The sequence below is a fragment of the Neoarius graeffei genome, chromosome 16, assembly GCF_027579695.1.
Source record: "Neoarius graeffei isolate fNeoGra1 chromosome 16, fNeoGra1.pri, whole genome shotgun sequence".
Taxonomy (NCBI): domain Eukaryota; kingdom Metazoa; phylum Chordata; class Actinopteri; order Siluriformes; family Ariidae; genus Neoarius; species Neoarius graeffei.
The window spans coordinates 36,696,009-36,717,064 of NC_083584.1; the positions used below are offsets into that span (position 1 = coordinate 36,696,009).

At 40.8% G+C, this 21,056-nt stretch overlaps 1 protein-coding gene across 1 annotated transcript in view; it reads right to left on the bottom strand.

The window, feature by feature from the left end:
• The window catches only part of trioa (trio Rho guanine nucleotide exchange factor a), a 319,083-nt gene that overhangs the window by 28,884 nt on the left and 269,143 nt on the right, over positions 1-21,056 (bottom strand). The window contains 18 exon segments of the mRNA XM_060942859.1: positions 2,195-2,438; positions 2,548-2,647; positions 2,816-2,955; positions 6,903-7,004; positions 7,095-7,285; positions 7,362-7,473; positions 7,591-7,683; positions 7,780-7,869; positions 7,961-8,030; positions 8,200-8,309; positions 10,357-10,423; positions 12,084-12,199; positions 12,975-13,169; positions 14,833-14,955; positions 15,342-15,457; positions 18,717-18,737; positions 18,740-18,830; positions 18,922-19,071. Of these exon segments, the coding sequence (XP_060798842.1) occupies positions 2,195-2,438; positions 2,548-2,647; positions 2,816-2,955; positions 6,903-7,004; positions 7,095-7,285; positions 7,362-7,473; positions 7,591-7,683; positions 7,780-7,869; positions 7,961-8,030; positions 8,200-8,309; positions 10,357-10,423; positions 12,084-12,199; positions 12,975-13,169; positions 14,833-14,955; positions 15,342-15,457; positions 18,717-18,737; positions 18,740-18,830; positions 18,922-19,071 (2,131 nt within the window).

A 21,056-nucleotide genomic window follows, 5' to 3' on the forward strand; every position in this document is an offset into this window, starting at 1 on the left:
CGCCCGGTAGACTACACGCCTTATTAAGTTGTGATTTGGGGATGGACATTTGACCTCACAGTAATCGTGACCTGGTGAAATTACTTGTATCAGCCTTGGAGATATTGTGTTCACAAGGTTTTCGGACAGACATTTGACCTCACAGTGACCTTGACCTTAGACCTTTTGATCTCAAAATCTAATCAGTTTATCTGTCCCCAAAGCGCACAAATGGTGAAAGTTTGGTGAAATTCCTTTCATTAGCCTTTGAGATATCATGTTCACAAAGTTTCGAGACGGACGCACGCACGGACAACCTGAAAACATAATGCCTCCTGCACCTTACGGTGGCGGAGGCATAAAAAAGATAAACGTTGACAAAAAAAATGCTACTTTGTTTGTTGTTGTTGTGAATGAGCGAGTGGCCAGAAGTCTGTAATCGGGGTCCGTATCGTAGGATACAGACCCGCTCGCCAGCCAATCAGAGTGCAGGATTTGATGGAAACCGGACCGCGAAAAAATAAATCAAAAGTATTTTTACTGTGCGCTACAAAATGCCACAGATTCTGCTCGCACACCCCCCCTTCAGCATCTGACATGTCATCCTCACAGTCCCCCCCAACACACATACATACATCTCATCGTTCATTAACACACTGAACTCAGGGATCGCACATCTCACTTTACCTCGCTCATTTGCACTATTCCACACTACCTCATCTTAACAGCTGCTAGTTTGTTTATACTGCTTATTTCATGTTTACCTGCTATACCTCAAGTGCCCTTGACTGTTTGGTTATTTGAACCAATTTATATATATGTGTGTGTGTATTAGGGATGTCCCGATCCGATCACGTGATCGGAAATCGGGCCCGATCACATGGTTTCAGACTCGATCGGAATCGGGCATTGCCTCCCGATCAGGGATTGGATATATATCTATATAATATATTCTCATTTTTAACACATCAATAGCTATGCATTGGCACAGAGTGAGACCAGACCTCTTGTCTCAACACAGCAACATCAACGCGTGCGGCATGACATCACTTTGTAGCGGAGACGCTATTGGTTATTGGCTGCCTGTTGCCGGCAAAGTTGAACACGGAAGCAGTTCGAAGCGGAAAGCAAAGCATGAGATCATTTTTTTTTTTCGTTGGATGACAAAAGAAACGGGCTCAAACCTGAAAGGGTAGAAATGCTTGTTTTCATCAAGAAAAACGTTCATTTCCTTAATTGAAATTACTGTACACCACTGTGAGATGTGTTCTTAAAAGCAAATTACCGGCACTGTGGCACTTTATTTTTTTTATTTGTTTACATTCCTGCCAGGTATTTTAAGGTTATTTTTTTTAAATTTGTTATTTATTGTTGAAACTGCCTCACGTAAGTGCTCTGTTTGCTAACGGAGTTGTTGGATGTTAAAATAAGGTGTTAAATAAAAAATGAGGAACATCCTGGATCCGTTTCTTTCCTTGCCTTTATTTTTTATGGATTATAAGAAGTATCGGATCGGGACTCGGTATCAGCAGATACTCAAAATCAAATGATCGGTATCGGATCGGAGGGCAAAAAAACCTGATCGGGACATCCCTAGTGTGTGTGTGTATATATATATATATATATATATATATATATATATATGTGTATGTGTGTGTGTGTGTGTATATGTATGTATATATATGTGTGTGTGTGTGTGTGTGTGTGTGTGTGTGTGTGTATATATATATATATATATATATATATATATATAGATATATATATATATGTGTGTGTGTGTGTGTATATATATATATATATATATATATATATAGATATATAGATATTAGATATATAGATAGATATAATAGTGTTTAGTCTACGTCTAGTTCATATCTAGAGTGTTTATACTGTCTGAGTGTTTAGTCTATGTCTTGTTTTATCTAGTGTTTATACTGTTTATTTATACTGTTTATATTGTTTGAGTGTTTAGTCCATGTCTAGTTCCTATCTAGAGTGTTTATACTGTTTATATTGTTTGTTTTTTTCAATTATTCTATTTTTATTTATTGCATTGCCTGTTTGCACCGTGGGTCAGAGAGGACTGATATTTCATCTGTGCTGTATGTCGAGCATGTATAGCATATTTGACAATAAAGTTGACTTGACTTGGAAAAAAAAAAAAAGTCCAGACATACAAGCTTTATTATTATAATTATTATTTTGCTCTCTTCACCTTTGTGATTGAAGATTCCCTCCATCTCCATGCTGCTGCGTGAGTGAGCGATGCACAGCATGGCACAAGGTACGATGCCCTCAAGGGCAGGTGAGCGGTCAGTGGTACGCACCAAGCACCAGTCGGGCTTATCATGGAGCCGCTCGAGCACCTCCACCGTCTGCCCTCTGCGCACACTCAGCTCATTATTGTTCCCAGCCATGAAGTCGTGGATAACCACAGTGAGCTCACAGCCTCCAGACAGCTACGTGACCAAGAAAGAGAAGGAAAACGCATCAGGTTCAGAAGTGTGTTAATACACTGCAGGTAAGTGCAGAAGATGAGAGGAGGGGTGGGGAAGGTTGAGTTGTAACCTTGTCGCTGTCTAGTGTATTCTGAGAAGTACGGGAGGCCAGGGAGATGGTGTCTGGCTGACTGCTGCCTTCACCCTGACTGTCCAGATCCTCTCCATCTCTGCATGGAGGAACAAACAGCACATGAGAATCCACAATCCTACAACAGAAAACTGGTACATACTAAAAGGAACGTGAAACACAGTTGGATGCAACAGAAAAAGTAAAAAAAAAAAAAAAGACGACATTTCGAAGAGTATAGGAAAGTTTTACTGGCCTGAGATTGTACCTGCGGGCCTTGTGTTTGGTTGTGGAAGGCTTAGGGATGTGGATAGGTTCTTTCAGCGCGCCCTTCAGGTGAACCGTGCGCTCCTGAATCACCTCACGGATGTGTTTTATCCAGTCCTGCTTGTTTTCAATACTGGAGGCCTGTGTGTACGTGAGAGAGAAAGAAAGGAAGGAGAATAAAGCTGAGGCAGGCCACTCACTTAACTCTTGTCTCAATGGTAATCTACTGTAAGGGTTATCTGTCAGTGCTGGGCTATACTCACCATTGCTCCATGTTTGCATCCCTGACTTAGCTTAATTTGAAATATAGAAGAAAATTTCACTACTTTTGAAATGCACAATACAAAACTGACTCAGAAGACAGATGGACAACACTGACTTTTTTTTTAAGTCCGATTTTGATCATGCATTACAAAACGTTTCTGCAAAGTGCTCAGCATTTCAAACTATTTAACAGTTCTCAGGACAGTCACAAAATATTACAGTAACTGAGACAGCTCACACAGACTGAGAGACAGTAAAATATGTTAGAGAGATTAGGGTGCATCAGCTGCCCCCTAAAAATGAAAAGTCCCTCCGATCATGATGCATTTTTGTTTTTATGTTCCTTTTGGTAAGAAAACACACTGGGTGAAATATTTTGACAAAATTTGCAAGTTTAATGGTGGCACCAGGAGCTCAAAGTTATGGAAAAAGCTGCTATTTTATGACTTTTATGACAAAATTTCCATCACTTTTCATGAAACATTATGTCACCTTATAGAGTATACCAAATATCTTAGATACACATTTTTACTACATATTCTAAATATATTATCGAGCACAGTTTGAGTTTTAGCTGTTCATTGAATCATTGTTCAACTACTTTTAAACAGTACAAATGTATTATGAATCACATTAATGCTTCTCAGTCCCTTGCAAAGGTTCTTAACATGATCTCTGGGTCACAAGAAATCAATAAATGGAGTCCAACATTGTGATTCAAACCTTACGCGAAAACATAAAATAAGCGTTTTTTGGCAAAAAATGAACCTCATGGTGCCACCATTAGACTTTTGAATATGGTCAAAAAATTTTACAGGATGTCTTTATAGACCCCTTCGCAGTAAACGTCATTCATACGTAAGAGGAAATTGCACGCGCAGCCTGGACTCAAAAAAGACTCAGCGACGGTGTTGGTGGGTGTCAGAATCGTAGCAGTGATGGGGTTAAAATGTTCAGAATTCCAGCAGGATCTCACCCATTCAAAAAAAAAACCGCCGACGTCTATGACTACAAGCCATGAAACGTGTAGACTGGGATGAAAGCACCATCAAAAATGCACGGGTTTGCAGCACCCACTTCATCACAGGTAAGATCAGGCTATTTATTAAATCTTTCTTTTTTATTCTTTCTAGTCTTCGTTTATTGATGTATCAAAATACTTTGGTAACGTTTGTCTGATTAGCTGGGTCATAGTTACACAATGTAATGAATATTGTTAGCATGTTAACTTAGCTTTGCATGCAATTTTGTTTGTAGGAGAGGTCTCGCTTCACTCAAGCAGTCCAGATTTTGTGCCATCGTTATTTGTGTCTGCCGAAAATCACAATTTTAAAGCAAGGATGGAAAGGTAAAATTGTGTGCCCTCACTCTAAATGCCAACTTACGTTGACTGCTCTAACCTAGCTCCCGCCCCGTTCAGTTTCATTTCTGCTCTCTGCCTCTCGCTTTTTACGCAGCTCTGATTTCTCTTAGCTGCACTCTTTACACTATCATTCCTTTCATGCCATTACCTCCTGCAAATTGCTGTTTAGTGTTGGTATTTGCTGTTGTAGCTAAAGCCACATTGCCATCACATCACTGGCATAATTTGATTAAAACAATTTCAGTGTAAAACACGTTCTGTACATGCCCGCACATAACAATCATATGCATCTAAAGACTTGTAGGCACGAAGTTTTTCGTGGGTGTACACTGAAGTCTTGTCAATAAGGTACGAGTATATATCTGGCCATTGTATACCAGGGAACTTACTGACATCGTCCGTCCACTCTTTAATTAAATACGGATCCGGTAGGCGATGTCCACTTGTTAGAGTTAACTTATTTATGTCGCATTCTCGATCTTGTAACGACAATTGTTTGGCATAATCTGACAGCTCATAATGCCGGTCTATGGGCAGCGCCATTGTTTCTGGGTCCAGGCTGCGCGCGTATCCTGGCAACGGTCGGTTTGTTTATAAACATGTGAAGGGGTCTATCGGTGAAAAGTAACACCCAAACAAAAATGCATCAGATTTTATGAAAGTGAGGGCAACTGATGCACCCTAATAGAGATGTGTTCGGATGTTCATGATCATTTGTCATGTGAAAGGTCAGCAAGTGAAACAGCCACCCCTTTTGAACTAGCTATCAAAAATATAAAGGCTGCTCAAGTCCTGCTTGCAAACATCAATGAATGAACTTTAATCTTATGTACTGGATCTTTTCCCAACCAGCAGGTTTGTAAAATTGTTTAACCTTCCTATCAAGACAAGTGCGTGACCTATATCCCCCCCACCCCTACCAATATACACAGTTGTATTTGTCTTTCAGTTTAAATATACACCAGTATAATTTAAAATAATTGATGATGATCATAAGAACAAGCTTGCTTTTCTCTGAGAACAGTAATCTGCTTCAAGGAAAAAAGTGACTATAATTAATAATTCACTGATGAAAAATTCTCAAAGATTTTCTTTAAATCAGTGTATTGACCTAAACACACTTGTGAATTCCTAAAGATGACAGAAATCATTAATAATAGATATAAACTGAACATAGACTTGAAAATCCTTTGAAGTGCCTTGTGCCGATCAAACCACTCAACTGAAGTCGTTCTGTGAACGTGATTAGCTTTTGGGGCAGGAAGAACTGAGAGTAAGCAACTTTAAAAAAAAAAAAAGTGCCTAGTGCATAAAGGGATTAAAGAAATTAAAGGTGCAGCCAGGGCTTTGAACCAGAATTTTTTTCCTATTGGTTCGTTCCGAACAGAAACGGAATTTTAACGTTTCCGGTTTTGGGTTCCACCATTAAATAGACGTTCCCGAACCGGTTAGAACAAAAAAATTTAGTTCCCGGAACGGTTAATTACGTTCCCTGTCAGCTGTTTAACAAATGGCTATAAAATTATGTCTCTGTCTCATCCAGCTTAAGCCAAATGTAGGCTAATTCTATTACAACCTTCATTAAATAAGACAAGAAATAATTCAAAACAATTATTATTTCAAATGTTGGCGATTTGGATTCTCAGTATGTCTTCCCATCTACACAAACAGAAAAAGTGGCAAAAATGAAAGAGAATTCGTTTAGTGTGTTACCAAAGGCTAGTCAGGCCCTATGCATTGATAGGCTAACAGAGGTTAACGTCATTTAATGTTCGCGAGCCTCTCATTAACATGGACAAATATATTGATATCGTGTTTGAAATTGATGTTTTTGAATAACGATAGACTGCAATATTTACCTCTTATTTAAGATGTGGAGACGTGATAGTAGTCCACCCTCCCGCTCTCTCCATTCAGTCAGCGAACGTCACACAGGAAGTGAACCCCAGCGGGTCATAGAAACTTGCGCAGGAGAAGAATGACTTTTTTATTTGTAGGCTACGGAAACTTTGAGGAACGAAATAAAAACCGGTATTAACCGGTTACCATTATTTTTAATAAGCGTTTCTGTTCCGGAACATAAAAAATAATAAAGTTTCTGGTTTCGTTTCTGTTCCATGTAAAATAGAAAAAGTTCCCGGTTTTCGTTACTTGAACCAGTTCAAAGCCCTGGGTGCAGCTGTAGGTGCTGCAGATCTTTGAGATAAGTGTAGACATAATATGGCACCAAGATTGGTTAATATTCAGAGATGCAAACATTTATATAACAACCTTCACAGCTCACATATGGAGAGGGGAGTTAGAGATCACCCTGAGACAGCAGATAGAAAAGTGAGAAAGATGAGCTTGAACTGAACACAAAGCTAGACGACCACCTTAGAGCTCGACACCACAGCCATGCCACCAAGCAGGACCAGGAGAAAATAAAGACAGAGAATAAACGACGATGAGAGACGCATACCTTAAGAACAATCTTGTTGTCAGAGGTTGGTGTCCGTCCTACCCAGAGGGCAAATTTACATGGATCCCCCTCGACATGCTCGGTAACGCCCAACTCCGAGGTCTAAATGCATACATGGCAAAGTTATGTTCATAACTTAAAGACCTATGGAAAGTAGAACTCGTCATTATGACGTCTTGAGAGAACACGTACAAAGAGTTTGCTCTTGTAGATGTATTTGCTCCTGCCATTGGAATCTTTAACCTCCTTGCTGAAGACGAGAGACATTTCGAAGAGGAAAAGATGGCGCTCTCTGCCCTTCCTGATCAGTGTCTTGGGATCCCACACCTGGAAGGACTCCTGGAGGATCAGTTCTCCCTGAGACTCAATGTTCTCATCAAAACCTAAGAGAACACATGACATTCATATCTCACACACACACACATTTGCATGCATGCATGCCTGGGGACGTGTGAATACCTTCCAGCATGCTAAGGTGCATGGCATCATTGGCCCTCTTAGGCACACTGAGCATGACCTCCAAGCCATCTTTGATTTCTCCTTTGCCCTCCTCACAACATGTCAGCAGTTCCTACATATACGACACAGTGACGCATTAGAACATGCAGACGTCCCCATTAACCTTTACTCTAAGATTCAACGGAGTTCATGTTTTCATCTGAAGGTCAGTGCTGTCACATGTTCTAACCTTGAGCAGCAGCTGGTATTTGGTTATTCTCTGCACAGGTTTGATTAGATAGGAGGAGATGGAGTTAGCCAGACGGTGCCTCTGCTGGATCTCCTGTGAGGTCACGAATTTATAGCCACATTATATGCAAAATAATTTAGAAATCTTAAGAAATGTCACCAGAGTTAGGATTGCAGAACAAGCTCTTACATCAAAGTAGGATCCAGCATGCTCAAGAATGAGTTGTGTGGAGTCTGGTTTGTTTTTGCAGTAGTTTACGTACATCTGGAATTTGTCAGCCTGAGAAAGAACAAATAAAGGTTATTCGCAGACCACTAAAATAAATAACTTGGTTTTTTTTCACGATACGCTTTTGGATCAGTAAGCTTACCCAGGTCACGAAACAATGACCCACATCCTCTGGAAGCTGTTCATACTTCTCCAGCTCTTTCAGAAAGATACTGTGAAAGACGGAGAAAGAAAGAGAAAGAGAGAGAGATGGATGCAAACATCTGTCCATAGTGGTACACATCAATAGTTTATTGGTATTTATGCAATATTGTAGCAGATCACCAACACTTTTAAAAAGCACATGTGAATTTTCACAGATGGTCATAAACACACACTCACTTGTGATGGAATTCATAGAGGTCCTGCATGTTGCCAAAAATGATGTGCTCTTTGTTGACGATACCTGGTGGGATTTCCTCGACTCCACTAGTCATTTCCCATAGATATGTCTGCACCACACCACAGTGAAGATGGTTTATTTCAAAATGAGAAAATACTATTCAGATATCAAAAATAAAACCTCAATTAAGAGGCGACATCACAATTAATATACCCATTGGATAGATATACAGGGGTGCTTGAAAGTTTGTGAACCCTTCAGAATTTTCTATATTTCTGCATAAATATGACCTAAAACACCATCAGATTTTCACACAAGTCCTAAAAGTAAATAAAGAAAACCCAGTTAAACAAATGAGACAAAAATATTATACTTGGTCATTTATTTATTGAGGAAAATGATCCAATATTACATATCTGTGAGTGGCAAAAGTATGTGAACCTCTAGGATTAGCAGTTAATTTGAAGGTGAAATTAGAGTCAGGTGTTTTCAATCAATGGGATGACAATCAGGTGTGAGTGGGCACCCTGTTTTATTTAAAGAACAGGGATCTATCAAAGTCTGATCTTCACAACACATGTTTGTGGAAGTGTATCATGGCACAAACAAAGGAGATTTCTGAGGACCTCAGAAAAAGCATTGTTGATGCTCATCAGGCTGGAAAAGGTTACAAAACCATCTCTAAAGAGTTTGGACTCCACCAATCCACAGTCAGACAGATTGTGTACAAATGGAGGAAATTCAAGACCATTGTTGCCCTCCCCAGGAGTGGTCGACCAACAAAGATCACTCCAAGGCGTGTAATAGTCGGCGAGGTCACAAAGGACCCCAGGGTAACTTCTAAGCAACTGACGGCCTCTCTCACATTGGCTAATGTTAATGTTCATGAGTCCACCATCAGGAGAACACTGAACAACAGTGTGCATGGCAGGGTTGCAAGGAGAAAGCCACTGCTCTCCAAAAAGAACATTGCTGCTCGTCTGCAGTTTGCTAAAGATCACGTGGACAAGCCAGAAGGCTATTGGAAAAATGTTTTGTGGACGGATGAGACCAAAATTGAACTTTTTGGTTTAAATGAGAAGCGTTATGTTTGGAGAAAGGTAACCACTGCATTCCAGCATAAGAACCTTATCCCATCTGTGAAACATGGTGGTGGTCGTATCATGGTTTGGGTCTATTTTACTGCATCTGGGCCAGGACGGCTTGCCATCATTGATAGAACAATGAATTCTAAATTATGCCAGTGAATTCTAAAGGAAAATGTCAGCACATCTGTCCATGAACTGAATCTCAAGAGAAGGTGGGTCATGCAGCAAGACAATGACCCTAAGCACACAAGTCCTTCTACCAAAGAATGGTTAAAGAAGAATAAAGTTAATGTTTTGGAATGGCCAAGTCAAAGTCCTGACCTTAATCCAATCGAAATGTTGTGGAAGGACCTGAAGTGAGCAGTTCATGTGAGGAAACCCACCAATATCCCAGAGTTGAAGCTGTTCTGTACGGAGGAATGGGCTAAAATTCCTCCAAGCCGGTGTGCAGGACTGATCAACAGTTACCGGAATCGTTTAGTTGCAGTTATTGCGGCACAAGGGGGTCACACCAGATACTGAAAGCAAAGGTTCACATACTTTTGCCACTCACAGATATGTAATACTTCAGTTGCTTAAATGCTGTTTATATTGAACAGTGTCACTGCCTATAGGCAGTATCATTTTTTATCTTGTTTCCGTGGCTCTCTCTAGCCTTTGTTGTTTATGTGTTAGTCTGCACTTGGTGTCTGGATTGTGTACAGTTGTCTTGTCTATCGTCTATTCTATTAATTTGAAACTTTTGCTGCCGTCTTGACCAGGACTCCCTGGTAGAAGAGACACTGTGTCTCAAGTGGACCTTCCTAGTAAAATAAAGGTTAAATAAAACAAAAAATAATATTGGATCATTTCCCTCAATAAAATAAAAGATCAAGTATAATATTTTTGTCTCATTTGTTGAACTGGGTTCTCTTTATCTACTTTTAGGACTTGTGTGAAAATCTGATGTTTTAGATCATATTTATGCAGAAATATAGAAAATTCTAAAGGGTTCACAAACTTTCAAGCACCACTGTACAGTACAGGCAGACAGGCAGGCAGGCAGACATTAGGATTACAATTACTTACATCCATACACTCTCTCAAGTCCCTCACATAGGCCTTCTCTGTCTGAATCAGCTCTGCCATGATGAAACTGTACATATACACACATTATAAATTCTAATAAGTAATAAACAAACAGGCCCAAAGTATATAAACTGATGACAGATGTATTCATGATGTGCTGTAACAGCAAAAAGCCAGTGTGAAAATTCATTCGCTCAAGTATGCTCATTGGAATTCAAGCACAGTCTCCTAGATATTGGATGTCACAAATCAATTATGAGAGTTTATGACAGTTTTATGCCAAGCTATATAATTTGTCACTATCACACATCAGCGAAACACCCACTGCACAGAACTGCACTATAAATAACAATGGAGTGCAATGTAGGCACAGATGCTATGAGCAGTAAATAACTTCTAAAACATGACAAAGATACATAACTTCTGATTGTAAAACTTCTCCATTATGGTTAATGGAATCAGGAAAATGCTGATGTCCACAAAAAGTGTGAATAAAGCCGAGCACAGACACCTTCCATAGCGTGGGAGAAAGAATGTTGAGCATGTATTATACAGAAAAGTTGCTATCACAAGGATATTTCTGCACCCGTCTGAAAATGCAGACATGAATTTGCTTTTCTTCTTGGACATGCTTTTGGGAAAAGATCAGCCTTTTACTGAAGAGAATGCGACACATTGTTCAAGCAGGGAAACGTGCTCAGGAATATCCAGCAATAAAATGGAAGTTTATTTTCTGGTCATTTATATACACTACCGTTCAAAAGTTTGGGGTCACCCAGACAATTCTGTGTTTTCCATGAAAAGTCGCACTTTTATTTCCCACCATAAGTTGTAAAATGAATAGAAAATATAGTCAAGACATTTTTCTGGCCATTTTGAGCATTTAATCGACCCCACAAATGTGATGCTCCAGAAACTCAATCTGCTGAAAGGAAGGTCAGTTTTATAGCTTCTCTAAAGAGCTCAACTGTTTTCAGCTGTGCTAACATGATTGTACAAGGGTTTTCTAATCCTCCATTAGCCTTCTGAGGCAATGAGCAAACACATTGTACCATTAGAACACTGGAGTGAGAGTTGCTGGAAATGGGCCTCTATACACCTATGGAGATATTGCACCAAAAACCAGACATTTGCAGCTAGAATAGTCATTTACCACATTAACAATGTATAGATTGGATTTCTGATTAGTTTAAAGTGATCTTCATTGAAAAGAACAGTGCTTTTCTTTCAAAAATAAGGACATTTCAAAGTGACCCCAAACTTTTGAACGGTAGTGTACTTTTGGTCTCAAACTGCTCAGGTGAACAGAAAAAGAAAACGTTCAAAACATAACCCTGGTAAGTGCAGTGTAACAAGCACAGTGCTATCAGTGCTGGCCTGCGTTTAAAACTGATGACCTGCTTAAACAGATGATAAATATGTTGCTATAACTTGATGTCTGTCTAGAAATGATTGACATTAAAATCCGGCAAAAGGTGTTTTTTTTTCATATACTAAAATGGCCAAGTAAATGTAGCTAAGCGTGCAGTGGAGTATCTTTTAGTTATTTATATACTTTTGGTTTGCTGAGGTGACCAGAACATTTTTTAAAATGTAGCCCTGGAAAGTGCATCTGTGCAATGACATGAGCTATGCGGTTCCATGGTGATGTGAGCTGTGTGGTTGTGCGGTGAGCTGTGTTTGATGGTGCAAGATGCTACAATACGGTAGCAGCTGAGGACACCTACTCCTTTCTGCGAGCAGACTTGCGCTTCTCTTCATTCAGCTCATGAGCAGCATCCCTTAATTTGACCTCTGACCCTGGGGCACTGGCAGGGATAATATCCAGCTGCAGGTCTTTGCTCTAGAGAAGATAAAATGAAAGAAAGAAAAATATTAAACATTATAAAAACTATTGTAAAAGACAGCTAGTAAATATTTACACTTTAAATATTCATTTAACATCTTTAATATAGGCGGCACGGTGGTGTAGTGGTTAGCGCTGTCGCTTCACAGCAAGAAGGTCCGGATTCGAGCCCAGCGGCCGGCGAGGGCCTTTCTGTGCGGAGTTTGCATGTTCTCCCCGTGTCCGCATGGGTTTCCTCCGGGTGCTCCGGTTTCCCCCACAGTCCAAAGACATGCAGGTTAGGTTAACTGGTGACTCTAAATTGAGCATAGGTGTGAATGTGAATGGTTGTCTGTGTCTGTGTCAGCCCTGTGATGACCTGGCGACTTGTCCAGGGTGTACCCCGCCTTTCGCCCGTAGTCAGCTGGGATAGGCTCCAGCTTGCCTGCGACCCTGTACAGGATAAGCGGTTACGGATAACGGATGGCTGGATCTTTAATATGAACAGAGCATGATGTGGCCCTCCTTGAAAAATTTCTGGCTGAAATCCATGCCACATTTTGGACTGAACAAGCATTTTAGAAATCTGCTGTCTTGACTTCTATGGCACGTACTACAGTATATGAAGCTTTAAAAATATGTGGCTCGACCCATCAAATGGTGCACTTATGGGAAGAGTAATAAAACACCTCCAACCTCAAATCTACAGATGTCTCAACAGCACACATGCCCAGAGTGACAGCAGAAGGAGCTTTGTGCTGGTAAAAACAGACAGCAGATGGGATAAACATACCGCTTTGTTAGAGTCAGAAGAAATGCCCAGAGCTTTCTCTAGTGAGGTGCGGTATTTATCCATGCGCAGTGAAAAGTCTCGGTAGCGCTTGTCCACAGCCGTCACCCATTTCTTGATCTCGGCAGCATGAGCGTGACCTTTATCGCAGAAGCCGTCAGCCAGCTGGATCAACAGCTTCACCCGCTCTTTGGTTTGCTGAGGATGAAGAGAGGGACAGACAACAGGGTCCAAGTCTAGTGTTAACGTATCCATTAGCATGTACACTACCGTTCAAAAGTTTGGGGTCACCCAGACAATTTTGTGTTTTCCATGAAAAGTCACACTTTTATTTACCACCATAAGTTGTACAATGAAAATATAGTCAAGACATTTTTCTGGCCATTTTGAGCATTTAAAGGTGGGGTATGAGATTTTTTTCAGGAGTATTTTTTACCATATTGCTTGAAAAGCTCCTCACACCCATGTTGCAAGCAGTACAATAGAAGGTGTGACCCAAAAACGAAATATTTTAATCCAGTCTACAATAAAGGAAAAACGCCATCCAATCATATCGAGGTACCACCTCAAAATGATTGGATACTGACACGTCAATCAGACTGAAGCCCGCGAGCAGCCCATCCCTTCTGTGTGTGTGTGTGTGTGTGTGTGTGTGTGTGTGTGTGTGTGAGAGAGAGAGAGAAGCCCCTCCCCCAACCCGCACGCTGCGAGCAGAGTGTCACACAGAAAGCGCAGGATTTTTTCAGTGTGCTCCCTCCAAACAACGGGGATTTACACGAAAACAGAAGGAGATATTCACAAAATTCTTTCACAGTGAGCGCCACAAGGCTCTCCTGAACACACTGATGTAATTTTTTTGTCTGTAGTGTAAAAAATGAGGTCACTAGAGCGAGTTAAAAACGAGTGACTTTTCTGATTTTGCAGTCACAGCAAAGGGGTGGAGACGCGGGGGGGTGGGAGCTTGGCGAGGGCGGGCGTGTTTCTTTTCAAAACATGGCTTGCGGGAACCGCTATTCCAAAATCTCGTACCCCACCTTTAATCGACCCCACAAATGTGATGCTCCAGAAACTCAATCTGCTCAAAGGAAGGTCAGTTTTATAGCTTCTCTAAAGAGCTCAACTGTTTTCAGCTGTGCTAACATGATTGTACAAGGGTTTTCTAATCATCCATTAGCCTTCTGAGGCAATGAGCAAACACATTGTACCATTAGAACACTGGAGTGAGAGTTGCTGGAAATGGGCCTCTATACACCTATGGAGATATTGCACCAAAAACCAGACATTTGCAGCTAGAATAGTCATTTACCACATTAGCAATGTATAGAGTGGATTTCTGATTAGTTTAAAGTGATCTTCATTGAAAAGAACAGTGCCTTTCTTTCAAAAATAAAGACATTTCAAAGTGACCCCAAACTTTTGAACGGTAGTGTATCCATTTATAATACATGTTGAATAATAGACTAAATCTGTATTAAATTGCATTTGTCACTGTTACTGGACATCACAATCTTATCTCATATGTACCCTGGCTTGCATAAGTATTCACCCACCTTGAACTTGACCACATTTTGTCGAGTTTACAACCTGGAACCAAAATGGACTTGATCTGAATTATGCCTCATTAATCTATTTCAGGTCAAGATCAAGGGGCGTGAATTCTTATACAAGGCAGCATAAATACAAACATACCGAACAAAGTTTCAGTTTAAAAATGGAAAAAGAAAATTAGGGCTGCATTAATAAATTTGACCAAAATATCAAATCTATAAACTAGGAATCTGCATTTAAAAATTATGATGTGTCCGCACTCCGCGTAAGTGAAACGTATGGAAAAGCTCCAGCACTGAAGCAAGGAGGCTACCTTGGCTGTAATGTGGAAGTCCTCATGCTCCTTCAGCAGCTCCTGGGTGTGGTGGATGCTGGAGCCTGTGGACGTGTGTGTGGACAGGTAGAACTCGCCAGTGTCATGGATCCACTCAAGAGCCTGTAACCCACATGAATGCGCACATCAGTACCTGCTCGTAGGATTGACCTCGGAGCAGCTCGGTTCAGTTAGAGATCACTGAGCACAAGTTGCTGAGATTCTGAAATGAATTCGGTGTCAGAAGCAGCGAAGTGGTCAGTGTAAGCAGAGGGACAGATGGCCAGGCGGCGCTCTGCAGCACAGCACTCTTTAGCAGTGATTGTTGTGTGGAAAGAAAGCTAATTAGCTTAATGAGAATGTTGAAAATGGTAATTAAAGGCAACAAAGTGTGGTATAAGTTGAATTGTTACTTAGGAAAACAAACATGAAAGAGGCACTGATGGAAAGAAACGAGACAGACAGCAAACATGAGCAGGTGTGCAAGTGCGTTTAAGTACGAGACAAACCTGTTTGGCACTGCGTTCAAACACCACATATTGCTGGCACTGGTCCAGCCTCCTCTTCCTCATTGTCCAGAAGTGCAGGACACGGTTCTCCCTCTGCAGCAGCTCATTCAGGATGTCTGAACAAAACACACACAAGGTTTTTTCCACAGCACAAGCACACAACTTTGACACCAGATACCTGAAATCGCACTGTTTCATTAACCACAAGCTTCCAGTAGAGAAAAGCCGCACAAGACGAGTACCAACAGCAAGCAATGGTACTCAAGCAGGAGGACTAGCAGGAGTGTTTGTTACTGATGGACGAGGCAGAATACACTTGCAAAGGCCACTTTCTAAGGCACAGAGTTTAGTGCTTTGCTGACACCCATTGAACGTTATTTTTAGTTCATTATTGTTTTATCCACAATCGGTTCATATTAATATCTTACAAGTGTTCGTGTGATTTTTCTTCCTTTTAAAATATACAACCCTGATTCCAAAAAAGTTGGGACAAAGTACAAATTGTAAATAAAAACGGAATGCAATGATGTGGAAGTTTCAAAATTCCATATTTTATTCAGAATAGAATATAGATGACATATCAAATGTTTAAACTGAGAAAATGTATCATTTAAAGAGAAAAATTAGGTGATTTTAAATTTCATGACAACACCACATCTCAAAAAAGTTGGGACAAGGCCATGTTTACCACTGTGAGACATCCCCTTTTCTCTTTACAACAGTCTGTAAACGTCTGGGGACTGAGGAGACAAGTTGCTCAAGTTTAGGGATAGGAATGTTAACCCATTCTTGTCTAATGCAGGATTCTAGTTGCTCAACTGTCTTAGGTCTTTTTTGTCGTATCTTCCGTTTTATGATGCGCCAAATGTTTTCTATGGGTGAAAGATCTGGACTGCAGGCCGGCCAGTTCAGTACCCGGACCCTTCTTCTACGGAGCCATGATGCTGTAATTGATGCAGTATGTGGTTTGGCATTGTCATGTTGGAAAATGCAAGGTCTTCCCTGAAAGAGACATCGTCTGGATGGGAGCATATGTTGCTCTAGAACCTGGATATACCTTTCAGCATTGATGATGTCTTTCCAGATGTGTAAGCTGCCCATGCCACACGCACTAATGCAACCCCATACCATCAGAGATGCAGGCTTCTGAATTGAGCGCTGATAACAACTTGGGTCGTCCTTCTCCTCTTTAGTCCGAATGACACGGCGTCCCTGATTTCCATAAAGAACTTCAAATTTTGATTCGTCTGACCACAGAACAGTTTTCCACTTTGCCACAGTCCATTTTAAATGAGCCTTGGCCCAGAGAAGACGTCTGCGCTTCTGGATCATGTTTAGATACGGCTTCTTCTTTGAACTATAGAGTTTTAGCTGGCAACGGCGGATGGCACAGTGAATTGTGTTCACAGATAATGTTCTCTGGAAATATTCCTGAGCCCATTTTGTGATTTCCAATACAGAAGCATGCCTGTATGTGATGCAGTGCCGTCTAAGGGCCCGAAGATCACGGGCACCCCCAGTATGGTTTTCCGGCCTTGACCCTTACGCACAGAGATTCTTCCAGATTCTCTGAATCTTTTGATGATATTATGCACTGTAGATGATGATATGTTCAAACTCTTTGCAATTTTACACTGTCGAACTCCTTTCTGATATTGCTCCACTATTTGTCGGCGCAGAATTAGGGGGATTGGTGATCCTCTTCCCATCTTTACTTCTGTGAGCCGCTGCCACTCCAAGATGCTCTTTTTATACCCAGTCATGTTAATGACCTATTGCCAATTGACCTAATGAGTTGCAATTTGGTCCTCCAGCTGTTCCTTTTTTGTACCTTTAACTTTTCCAGCCTCTTATTGCCCCTGTCCCAACTTTTTTGAAATGTGTTGCTGTCATGAAATTTCAAATGAGCCAATATTTGGCATGAAATTTCAAAATGTCTCACTTTCGACATTTGATATGTTGTCTATGTTCTATTGTGAATACAATATCAGTTTTTGAGATTTGTAAATTATTGCATTCTGTTTTTATTTACAATTTGTACTTTGTCCCAACTTTTTTGGAATCGGGGTTGTATGTCTTTATTCACTAGATTAAAAAAAAAAATACATATCAAGTGCAACAACACAAATAACAGAAATGCACAAATGTAAACCTAATCTAAAAACCTACATCAACTTGTATTTAAAAATTAATCGATTTAAAAAAAAAAATCCTAAAACACTCTGTGCTTATTCTAGGCATAATGCTGGATCTGCTCCTTAAGTGCGCAGAAGATTCCTTTACCTGAGGCAACAAGCTGAATAGTGGATGATTAAACAGTCGGTGGTCACATTTTTCAAGACGAAAAATATCGAAATGAGTTGAAGTACAATGTCGTTTAAAACATCTCGTGAAAAATTGCTGTATAATACTAAGATCAGACTGACGAGCAGCAATCACCGGTAAACCGTAAAGTAAAACACCTTTGCATCAGTAATTTCAGTGAGCTGGTTAAACTGGTTATGAGCTGGTTAAATGACAAAAAAACAAAGCGAATTCAAACGCTTCTGCCAGGGCATCATTGTGCACCAAAATGTTCATCACTTTTGTCACCAAGCTGGTGAAAAATAAACCAGAAGATTCTTTGGTTCCTTTTCTTCGTTTTTAAGCGTGCAGAGCAAAATCATCCAAAATGTCTCCTTCTAATCATTTTAAATGTGTACAGCTTGAAAATAGTTACGTCTACTAAGCAGCAGATATCAATTACGTCTATGGCTCGAGGAAGGACATGCACTTGGTAATGAGGTGTGTGTTTGAGTGTGTGGATATCATGTGAAGACAAAAGGATGGATCCACCTCCTGAGACAGTGTGTCTAGTTCTGCAGTGCTGAGGCCTGACCCACTTACTGTTTCCAGATTCGTGAGTCATTAAATCACGGACTAGAACAGAACAGAACGGGGGGGGGGGGGGGGGGGGGGGTGTGCGCAGATACACAGTGCACGCTACAAACTGGGCTAAACTGGATCTAAGTGGGTCAGTTGCTGCAACCACAACTCTTGTCAAAAAGATAGAACCATAGAACCATGCTATGTCACACTTCTCCACTATAGATGTCAGAACAGAACATAATTTAAAATGTTAACCAAACAAACAAAAAAAGAAACACATATTTCTTCTGTCGGCAGACCAGCTGTGTTTTAGATACGCCTCCAGAGACAACAGCAGAGACACACACGAGTTGGTAAAAGCTCAACCGCAGGAAAACAGCATGTGCAGTGTGTTTGAACTGAAAAGCACCATCATAGACACAGCCATTTGTTAGCGATGCTTTGCTAACCGAATCACTACAAACATCCGGAGATACCCTGTCCTCCTACAGCGTTCTGCGAACTCACTTTTGACCTGCTGCTCGGGTGCTTGACGTGACTCAGCATCCCAGGCATGTTCACACTGTTCCTGTGCATGTACTTGAGGAACACATCAGCGTTTCGTCTGGCCAGGGTGCACGCCTGAAAGGAGACACACATACACGTATACATGAATCATTAGAGCCCATTAAAAGCTGCAGAGACACTGTAGCCTCAGGGTACGGTATGGTACCTTGAGGAAGGCCTCCTTCTGCTCCAGGTGCTTGCTGATCATAGGGGTGACGTGATCTGTCTCACAATTGGGACCCAGTTTGTCTGCTCCGCCACACCAGTCCTCCTCCCGCTTATACTCCTGCTCCAGACTCTCCAAAACACTGCACACCTGTAGAGCAAACATTACAGCTATAAACACCAAAGCCCTCAGGCTGCAGAAGGATCCTGTCCGAGTCCATCGCCAAATGGAATAGTTTTTCCAAAAAAAAGTCATTCAAATAGTAGCATGTGTGTAGTTGCCCACAAAACAGTCAGTTTTGACCAAAATGAAGCTCTTCCAGTTATACAGTGGTGCTTGAAAGTTTGTGAACCCTTTTGAGAATTTTCTATATTTCTGCATAAATATGACCTAAAACATCATCAGATTTTCACACAAGTCCTAAAGTAGATAAAGAGAACCCAGTTAAACAAATGAGATAAAAATATTATACTTGGTCATTTATTTATTGAGGAAAATTATCCAATATTACATACCTGTAAGTGGCAAAAGTATGTGAACCTTTGCTTTCAGTATCTGGTGTGACCCCCTTGTGCAGCAATACCTGCAACTAAACGTTTCAGTAACTGTTGATCAGTCCTGCACACCGGCTTGGAGGAATTTTAACCCATTCCTCCGTACAGAACAGCTTCAACTCTGGGATGTTGGTGGGTTTCCTCACATGAACTGCTCACTTCAGGTCCTTCCACAACATTTCGATTGGCTTAAGGTCAGGGACTTTGACTTGGCCATTCCAAAACATTAACTTTATTCTTCTTTAACCATTCTTTGGTAGAACGACTTGTGTGCTTAGGGTCGTTGTCTTGCTGCATGACCCACCTTCTCTTGAGATTCAGTTCATGGGCAGATGTCCTGACATTTTCCTTTAGAATTTGCTGGTATAATTCAGAATTCATTGTTCCATCAATGATGGAAAGCCATCCTGGTCCAGATGCAGCAAAACAGGCCCAAACCATGATACTACCACCACCATGTTTAACAGATGGGATAAGGTTCTTATGCTGGAATGCAGTGGTTTCCTTTCTCCCAAACATAACGCTTCTCATTTAAACCAAAAAGTTCTACAACCCTGATTCCAAAAAAAGTTGGGACCAAAGTACAAATTGTACAATAAAAACGGAATGCAATAATTTACAAATCTCAAAAACTGATATTGTATTCACAATAGAACATAGACAACATATCAAATGTCGAAAGTGAGACATTTTGAAATTTCATGCCAAATATTGGCTCATTTGAAATTTCATGACAGCAACACATCTCAAAAAAGTTGGGACAGGGGCAATAAGAGGCTGGAAAAGTTAAAGGTACAAAAAAGGAACAGCTGGAGGACCAAATTGCAACTCATTAGGTCAACTGGCAATAGGTCATTAACATAACTGGGTATAAAAAAGGCATCTTGGAGTGGCAGCGGCTCTCAGAAGTAAAGATGGGAAGAGGAATCACCAATCCCCCTAATTCTGCGCCGACAAATAGTGGAGCAATATCAGAAAGGAGTTCAACAGTGTAAAAATTGCAAAGAGTTTGAAACATATCATCATCTACAGTGCATAATATCATCAAAAGATTCAGAGAATCTGGAAGAATCTCTGTGCGTAAGGGTCAAGGCCGGAAAACCATACTGGGTGCCCCGTGATCTTTGGGCCCTTAGACGGCACTGCATCACATACAGGCATGCTTCTGTATTGGAAATCACAAAATGGCTCAGGAATATTTCAGAGAACATTATCTGTGAACACAATTCACCGTGCCAATCCGCCGTTGCCAGCTAAAACTCTATAGTTCAAAGAAGAAGCCGGTATCTAAACATGATCCAGAGGCCAAGGCTCATTTAAAATGGGACTGTGGCAAAGTGGAAAACTGTTCTGTGGTCAGACGAATCAAAATTTGAAGTTCTTTATGGAAATCAGGGACGCCGTGTCATTCGGACTAAAGAGGAGAAGGACGACCAAGTTATCATCAGCGCTCAGTTCAGAAGCTTGCATCTCTGATGGTATGGGCTTGCATTAGTGCGTGTGGCATGGGCCAGCTTACACATCTCGGAAAGACACCATCAATGCTGAAAGGCATATCCAGGTTCTCGAGCAACATATGCT